The sequence below is a fragment of the Mus pahari genome, chromosome 2 (genome assembly GCF_900095145.1).
Source record: "Mus pahari chromosome 2, PAHARI_EIJ_v1.1, whole genome shotgun sequence".
Taxonomy (NCBI): Eukaryota; Metazoa; Chordata; class Mammalia; order Rodentia; family Muridae; genus Mus; species Mus pahari.
In genome coordinates this window covers 17,653,109-17,662,559 of record NC_034591.1, presented here as the reverse complement: position 1 = coordinate 17,662,559, position 9,451 = coordinate 17,653,109, and the positions used below count along the sequence as shown (strand labels likewise).

Genomic DNA, 9,451 nt, shown 5'->3' with positions numbered 1-9,451 from the left:
TTATTTATAATAGCCAGAAGCTGGAAAGAACCCAGATGTCCCTCAATAGAGGAATGGATACAGAAACTGTGGTACATTTACACAATGGAGTACTACTCCATGTCTTCCAAGTTACCCGTAGCCTAGACAGTAAGTTGAAGAAGACAATTTCCAGTTGCACATTCGTGAGTGGTTCCTGCCAAGGTCTCCTCTAGTCACACCTTTAACTGTTCTCTCCAAGTCTCCCTCCTCCCACCACACCAGTCCTCCCCGCCCCCTCTGCTCACGGATGGTGATGCTCATGCCTGGTTCCTTTTATGGCTAGCAGACAGTACTGAAGACAATGTAACACTCAAAACCCATGGCACCCTGCACCTTAGTGCATGTATTGTCATACCCATTATGAACTCAGTAACTGTTTTTGAATAACTCAGTGATTAAGAGTAGAAGGAGTGGAAGTGGATAGAGTTTATAAAGAAGCACATTTCAGCTCCACCAGAGCACAACCTTTTTATGTTTAGGATCTGGGCAATCACAGAACAACAATATTATGCGAAGAGGGCTGGAATTCCTTCAGTAATTCACTTATTTGACATGTAGCCATTGAGAGTCTACATATGTCAGACATTATTCAAATGCTAAGCATGCAATACCAAGCAAAAGAGAAAACTCTCAGCCCATGTGTGTCTTCCCCAGGAGACAGAAAAGAATTAAGAAGAGGCAGTATGCTCATCACAAAGGTGATATTTGGGCAAATCCTAAGAGAGGGAGGGAACAAGCATTATGGTTTTAGAGGAGAGCAGTTCAGTAAGAAGGAACAACAAAAGCAGAGGCTGACCTGAAATGTCTGAAATGCAGGGGGGGAGAAGGAAGCTGGTGTCAAGAGAAGAGCTGACCAGCAAAGATGGAGGAAGTGTGCAAAGCCTTGTGGAACAACGTAAATGACTTTTGCTTTTCTAGAGTGAGATCTCCAAATCACCAGAGGTCCTCACACGGTGAACAGTGTGGTCATTGCCAGTAACTGCATCATATTAGATGCTCTGAGGTTAGACTTCAAGAGGACAGGGTTTCTAGGAGCCAGAATGGTAGTGTATGGACCAGGGTAGCAGCAGGCATGACAGTAAAGTGTGTGTGTGTGGGGGGAGACTCTATTTTACAGGTGCAACTACAGCTGTAGGATTTGTCTTGTTTTTGATGATTAGGCTTAAATCATGAAAGAAGGAAGTGGGATGGTTCAAAGTTTGGGTCTGAGCATTTGGAAGGATGAGTGCTCTTAGCTGAGACAAGGAAGACAAGGAGGGGAGGAAGTTTTGTTGGATGTATAAGGAACTCAGATACAGAAATGTTAGATATGAAATGATAATCATATATTTAAGTAGGGAATTGGATGTGTGCGATCAGACTGCATTGGAGAGGAATGTAGGGGAGTTAAATCTGGAGTCAAATGTGCCTTAAAAGCTATGGTGCCAAATGAGGACAGCAGGAAGTATGTGTAGCAACAGATACTTCAGTGAGAGAGGAAGATGGAGGAAACCAGCAAAGGAGTCTGAGCTGGAAGGGCCATTGGCAGGGGAATTAAGTAAAGTCATCCATAGGATCCCAAACAAGTCAGAGCTTCAAGATGTGAAAGAAACATGGTAAGTGTTGAAAGGGGAATACGGGATCCAGCAGGCAGGAGGTTGGCAGGGACCCTTGACAAGTGTCTGTGAAATCAATGGCTGAGGGTGAAGCCCAATGGTACAAACACCTGATAAGGAGAACAGTCAGAAGTAGTGGGGTGCGAGGCAGCTGGCCCCACAAAGATCTCTCACCTCTGCCTTAGTGTCTTGCATGGTTTCAGCCCCTCTGAAAAAGGACAGGATGTATACAGTATTCAGGTCCATTCTAGGATTCTTTGAAGGCATCAAGGACTGTTGCTTCCACCAGGAAACAGACACTTCACTGTGGCTTCTTTCAGGTTTTAGTTCAAAACAGTTGAAGATGCTTTCCTCCTGAGTTCCCTGATCTTACTTCACTAGGTTTTTAATAAAATTTTATAGCAAAGTAGCAGCATGGATTTTATAAGCTATTCACAAGTGTATTGAACTTCTGATTATATAGATTTTTTTTTCCTTAAAGCAACCAAATGGAAACAAGACTAAACTTCACTGCTGAAAACTTCAGGGCTGAAAGCAAAGTTATCTCTTATGAACGGATTACATGATGCTGGACCAAAGACAAGACTTGAAATTGTGAGTTAAATGAGTTAAACCTATTCTTTTATAGTTGTGAACATTTAGACAATATCTTTAACCTCCTTGTACCACAGTTTGGGTTATGAAGAGCTAGGGTGATGATAACTACTTCACTCTGTTATTTCAAAGATCAAATCAAATTTCACATGGCAAATGTTCAGTCATACTAAAGGTTATGCCAGCCCAGATGTTGATAAGTGATTCCACCCACAAGATTTGGTTGAACTCTTTTAGTCAGTGGAAGCGGTAGTCTGGGTAGTGCCATTCCGCTTTTAATGAGATGAAGCTCAGGCTCTGAGATGCTCAGGGACTGGACCAAAGACATCTGCTGGCATTGAGATCAGAGACAGGGTATCTGTCCTGATACTCAAGTCACCACCCTGGTTCCCACATGCTTACCACATAGTGTCAGAATCTAGGCATGGAGGTGCATCTGTTATGTACCACAATCTGTTAACTCCGACTCACTCTGCTCTTGGGGGTATGACTGAGCAGGCTAGTGGTAAGCGGAACACAGGGAGAACACAGGCTAGAAAGAGAAAAGAAGACTCAAGATATCCCAGAGCCTCATCCCCCATGACCACTGAGTTCCTTTTCCTAGACACTCTTGCATGCCAACAAGCTCCAGAACGTAAGGTGCTTATTCATGGCTGTGAGGGCAAAGAACCCTACCACCCTCAGTTCTCCGAGTCCTCAGAGGCTATTTGTTTAAGGCCTGCATTTTACAGACTAGGAGGGCTAATTGTGGGGTTATTAAGGTGTTGGTTTCAGCTAGTGTCAAGAATAGTACCACTGTCGGGCAGCATGAAGTCGTGTGCAAGTTCTTCTACTACACCATACCACATTGCCACTCACAGTGTGGGCACAATATGATATCTGAAGTCAAAATTCCGAAGGGATTTCCCAATTAGGTAAGTAAGGTGAATTCACTATCCCTTCCCTATTACAGCATTAAAAAGTGCTTACACCATTTAATAAATAAATAGTAGCTTGAGTCACATCAGGATCAAGTTTCCTCATTTGCTACTTAAGTGCTTAGAGACAAAGTGACTTTAAAGCTACTCATGAGAGGACCCAATTATCTGATAACTGACCACACACACATGTAGAAACAGACCTCTTTTATAAGTGATGTCTGACAAGGAAAGGAATATTTGTGGCATAGGAGCTCTGAAAAATGTAATTATTTATCCTTTCACAGTTAATGAAAGAAATTGAAATTGAAGCTTTCATTTCAAATCCTTTTTATCTGGGTGAAACTTTAATTTAACATAATTAAATTGACTTCACAGTTCAGTGTGTTAAAATATGCAATTAAACGGCATATCAAGGTTAACCGCTGACTGCTGTTGGCTCATTTAGAAAGCATGCTGCTACACTCAAAAAAGAAGAAAACTCCTGCCTGGCACTGTCACCCCTGTGCCAGGGACCACATAGCCTGCAGGCCTGTGCCCTCCAGGACAGAACAGGGAGGAGGGGCTGAGTGCTTTGTTTGTTTTGTTTTTTGTTTTGACCTAAATCAAACATTGTTTGCTGGATTTAAACAATTTTTACTTCTTTTTGTTTTTCAGTGAGCTTTCATTTTTTTTTCATTAAAAATTATCCTGTTACTTCTACTGAGCTTCACTGCAAAACCCTCTGTTAGAGCACTTGAGTTTTTCAAGTTGTGATTTTCTGTAGACTCTGTGGATTTCAGGCTAAAGCGGAGATACAGAAAGGTGGTGACTTTTGTTTGGCTGAGGGAACAGAAACATGCCTCTGCTTTCATTTTTTTTCCATTCCACAATTTACAATCTGTTCCAGGTGAGATATCTTTTATGTGATGCTCTTGGGAAAGAAGATCTTCAAGAAATCCTGGAGGATGTGCTGAAGTGGGCCTGGGGCAAATGCTCTGAGAGCATATGTTTCTTGGGAGACGGCTGGAGCTGGCTACAAAGGTGGCTTTTAGTTACATACCCCTCTTTGTTTTCTCATGGAATAGTATCTTTGTGATGATCAATTTATGATTCAGTAGCATCTCACATTCCCCTTTATCTTGAGATCCCATGAGTAGAATAGGGTCAACAATTAAGCCAAGTTCCTTTCCCTGATAGATTTTTTCAACTGATATAGCAGTGCTTTTGTTTTATCCCATTAGGATGGCCGCTAAGAGGGATTCATGGATCTAAGCACTATCCTTGCAACAATGATACATAGAAAACCGGATTTATATAATGGTTCTTCCACATGAAGCAGGGATGTGTTGTACAGTTATGTCATAGAGTTAATTACAGTAGCTCCCAAAGAAGATATGGTCCTTAGTGGTCTGTCTTATGATCATATCTTGTTCCTTGTTATGCATCTGCTACTTCTGTTGATATGACTGGCGGGCTATAAAGCTGAAAGACTATAGACATTACAATGTGCAGTGATATTAATATAGGCATGCATAAATCTTTACTCTTCTGAGACATGGCTTCACGTATAGTCCCACCAGAATCCTTAGTACCAGAAAACATCCTGGGGTAAATTCTTTTAAAATACTGAGCTAGCACTACATTTTTCACCTTATCAATGTATTACCACGGAACCAAAACAAAGATTTGTCCCCCAAGAGACTTTCTGGTAGCTTTATTAGTAAAAATTAACACTGGAAAATATTGTAATTACTCAACAGTGATATTAACATATCCATGCAATTGTAAGTATGCGTATTAATAAGTAACTGGTTTCATAACTGCAAATTAGGCTCATGCATATCATTTGTAGAATCATTGATTGGTTTCAAATAATCTGAGTTCAGAAATTTCGACCTTGAACAAATTATTAAAGAATACCAAACGACAAAGGCTGCTTTGTACAGCAACAGTAAATCTTGGGTTGTTTCTCAGAAATACGTAAGTTTGGTTAAATTTCATAAAAGGCTTAGAAATCTTGACCTGATTTATAGAGACTCTAATGTACAAGGGCCTGGCAAGCGTGCAGATCTTTTCAGACTCTCAGATTAAGGGGTTTGGATTGGGAAGCTGAAATGTTTCACTGCACGGTCCGATGCTTTCTGGCTTTCTTTGGCTTGCGCTGATGTGGCAGATGATCTGCTACTGACTTTAACTGTATTTTTCTGAATTCTCTTGTATGTGTGATCAAAGAAGATCAGGGAAGTCAGTTTTCAGTATAACTTTGAATATTAAAGGGACTAAGTAACATTCTGTCCCATCACTGGCCATCCCAGAGGCTGCAAAGATTTGCATGTGTGCAGAACAAAGTAGTCTGCAACTCATTCCCCCAGAAAGGTAGTTAGGCAAATCTGAGCGATCCTCACCACTTACTAGGAAGGGAAGAAGACAGAAAACCGAGAGCATCCAACAGATCACAGAGACAGAGGAGCGCTCCACGCAGAGCACTGGATTAACGAGTGCATGACTAATATACGGACATATGGAACAAAACGTAATATAAGGGGATGTACTGAAGACAGGTTGTAGATGCAAATTATGAAAAAGAATATACAGCTATTTTTTTCTAGTCCTGATTTTATGTGGATTTTTTTTTAGTGGTAGATAAATACAAAACATATATTCAATACTAAATGTGCAAACTCTAATTTGAAGCGTCACAGCTTCTAGAGTGGTAATTCTAACTGTATATGAGTTCAGTCAGCTGTATAGACTTTGGGTCTGGCTAATTTGGGTGTGTAATGTTTTTATTTATTTGCAAGCTTTTAAAAAATATTTAAGTTTATAAAAATAGATGAATGAATGCACAAAAGTACTAAATCTGTAACACAAACCCAACTATAACTGTTATTTTTATATTGAGTTTTTTTTTTTTTAAATCTAGAAAGGTGAACACCAAGTGAAAGATAGTTTTGTGTTTTGGAAATTTTAGCTGCATTCCCTGTGAGTTATTTTTTGTGCTTAGAACATTCTTGATGGGATTAACTAAACTAATGCATGCTGTGCCTGCAAGTCAAAGGGAGAGAATCCCTGGATGTCTACTGTCCTCTGGGCCATTCCATTTGCCTTTCCATGTTCCTGCTTTCCAAGAATGGACAGTGATGGTCACCTGTGAAGTTGACTATGTGGCCATCACACAAGATGTTCACATACAGGAATATATATATATATATATATATATATATATATATATATATATATGTATATATACACACACACACATATGTTACAGACCAGTTAAAAATACCAAGGGATGCTTCAAATTATCACCTACCTGAAGTAGTATCTAAACTTTATAGTTCAAGGATGGATTTAGTGCCTTCTTAGGAGCAAAAAGCTAGGAGGAGGCTGAGGGCAATAATGTAAATGCAAAGCATAAAGACTGAAGATGACAGGGAGGGTCAGGCATGGTGGGCAGTGCCTGCAGTGTGAGGACTCAGGAGGCTGCATCAGGAGAGGAGGCTCAAGAGTCTGAGGTCAATCTGAGCTACAGAGGAAGACACTATCTCAAAACTCAACCACCACCGCCACCAAGAAATTCCCAACCCCATAATATAAGGATTAAATTCATTGCACAAATCTAAGGCTATAACAAATTCTTGACATTAAATCTCTACCCTAAAGAATAGGTTTAGGAGTGTGGAAAACAAATTACAAGAATAATTGAATAATGACAAACTAACTCTTAGTCACCTACTCTAATATACTTAGGAATACCTAAGTATATTATGTAATCAACAGTCAGTATCCTGTTCTTTCTCAAAGTTTCCTTGTATTTCAGTAGAGATTTTCCTTTTGAAAGGAAATCTGAGTAGTTGGTTACCCAGAATACACATAGGAAAGTCCAGCCAACTGGGGGTGCTACTATAATCTACTTAGGGTGGGAATCCCTCCTCCCAGATGAGCTTGAATCACGTGGTTGTGATGGTTCACAGGCATTTATTTCACTCTGGAAAGATAGCTGTACCCACAGAGAGGAGGCACATTCCATTCAGTCCAATAGACGCCCTTCCCCCAATGTTGCCTCTTAGTTATTAACTCCTGACAGTTAAGGCATTAGAGAAGGAAAACTACTTAAACAGTGACAGGGGACTTAGAGAGTCCCAGGAAGATAAGGAGGCTCAGAAAGATGAAATTGTAACGCTATACTTTAGTCTTGCAAACGTCTTGAGGCTGGGGAGGAGTCTTAGAATCAAGAGCATTAATAGATGAGCAGGAGAAAAAGGACTTGCAGGGCAAGAGGGAGAGGGTGGCTGCTTTATTCTGTTTTGGGTTTTTTTTTTTTTTTTTGGACTTGAGCCATCCAATAAGAGCTCCTTGAGTAATCTTACCTTTGTTTTCTGCTTTCAGTTCCTCTGCCATCAAGCTGTCTTGTCGGTTCCCAAGCACAAACGCTAGAAACGAGAGGATCAGGGCGTCTAAGATTCCGATGATAGCCAGGATGTACGCCCAGCGGACCGAGCAGGCCCCAAGAGTGTACTTGTCTGTCTTCTCTCCGCACATCCGTTTTACTTCGTCTGAATCCCAGCCATCAGGGAAGATCATACAGCCAAGGACAAGGCAGGCAGCTTGAAGAGAGAACGACAAAAGGGAAACGGTTACACATTTTGTGTTAAGAAACTGTTTCCAGTGTTTGTCAGACCTTTCAAATTCTTGCTTTCGAGAGCAGCAAATCTCACTTCCGTTTCCTCTCCAACTCATCCCCCCCCCCCCCCCCCCCCCCCCCCCCCCCCCCCCCCCCCCCCCCCGTAAGCAGACCCTGAAGTCTGCTGCAGAGAAACTCCTAGACTGCTTTAGAGTGAGCCCACCCATCTGAGATAAGGTAGATTTAGCTGTGAGAAAATATTGAGAAATTGAATTTTTGTGCACATTTGCAGGAAGGCCTCCATTGCAAGTAGGCCAGAAGGAAACATCACACTGCAGGATGACAAGTCAATGTTGGCTTTGAAGAGCAGTGACAGAAGCCAGATGAAGGATTAGGGTAACATGGAAAATACCAGAGTGTATATTGACTTTGAATCATTGGGAAAATAACACTGTGCTCCCACCTCCAGTGTCCAGACCACGTGTGCCACACGCTGAAACTTTCTGTTCTAGTCAGTTTAATATGTGTGTATGTGTGTGTGTCCTATTCACTCTTCAGGATCTGCCTAATGCTTAGCTGTGGGTCTGCCTCTGGTCCCATCAGTTGCTGATGAAGCCTCTTTCACGATGGCTGGGCTAGGCTTTGATCTACCTTTATTTTTGGGGGAGAAGATTTCTCACTGAATCTGAACCCCATTGATTCAGCTAGGCTAGTTAGCCAGTGAGCTTCAGGGATTCAGCCCTGGAGTTACAGACCCTGGTGCATTCTGGGGATCCAAACTCCTGCTCTCACACTTGTGTAGCAGGGACTTTTCTGACTGAACCATTATGTCCCTGTGCCCTTTTTCTTTTCTTTTGATAGAATCTGGCTATACAATCCAGGCTGGTTTTGACTCATGATCCTCCTAGCCCCAGCCTGTGAAGTGCTTTTATTATAGGCATATGGTAACACCTGGTTCCAAATTCCTTTTCACTTACCACATGGCCCTTAGGTGAACCCTTATAGCTGTGGCTTATAGTCAGCTTAGAGCCTTTGTTACTTCTTTGTGTTGTTAAAGTTATTTATTCACAAATATTGGTCATTTGTTATATTCATGGGATATAACATCTGTTACATTTATTTATTTATTTATTTATTTATTTATTTATTTATTTATTCATTCATAGAATGTAAAACAATGTCTTGAACAAAACAGCCATTAAAATTTGAATGACAAAATGGAAGGGTAAATAAACTGATTATAATATCTGGACCCCACACTCTAAAATGTAGTTAGTGGCAGTTAGGTCAATGGTACAAATATAGTTAAGAGAGATTTGGGTTAGGTGGCATTCAGAGCCAGTTTGTTATTGTTGCTTCAGTCTCTATGAGGCTTGTGAGCCTTGCTTAGTTGATTCTGTGGGCCATGTTCAACAGACAACAGATTGACCTACTTGGGGTCGATTTAAGTGCAGTGAGTTGGTGAATTGAAAATATTTTTACATCTTGGTCCTCTCTCTTATATTTTTGGTTGTGAGCCTAGCCTTTAATGGCTGAGTCATTTCTCCAGCCTCATCTTGATCCTGTCTCAACACTTAGCACACAGCACACACTCTACAGCATTATTTAGTGCAGATTATCCACGTTCTGAAAAAAAAAATGCAGTTTCCATGAACATAATTAGTTTTATTTTGGACAATGCAGAAGATCTTTGAGTCAAAACTATATCTGAAAAATTT

The 9,451-nt window shown here is 40.9% G+C and overlaps 1 protein-coding gene across 3 annotated transcripts in view; it reads right to left on the bottom strand.

The window, feature by feature from the left end:
- The window catches only part of Lhfpl3 (LHFPL tetraspan subfamily member 3), a 509,869-nt gene that overhangs the window by 161,781 nt on the left and 338,637 nt on the right, over window positions 1–9,451 (bottom strand). For all 3 annotated transcript variants that reach the window (XM_021191045.2, XM_029533698.1, XM_021191044.2), the window contains exon 2: window positions 7,480–7,716. In XM_021191045.2, the coding sequence (XP_021046704.1) occupies window positions 7,480–7,716 (237 nt within the window). The remainder of the gene's footprint in view (window positions 1–7,479; window positions 7,717–9,451) is intronic.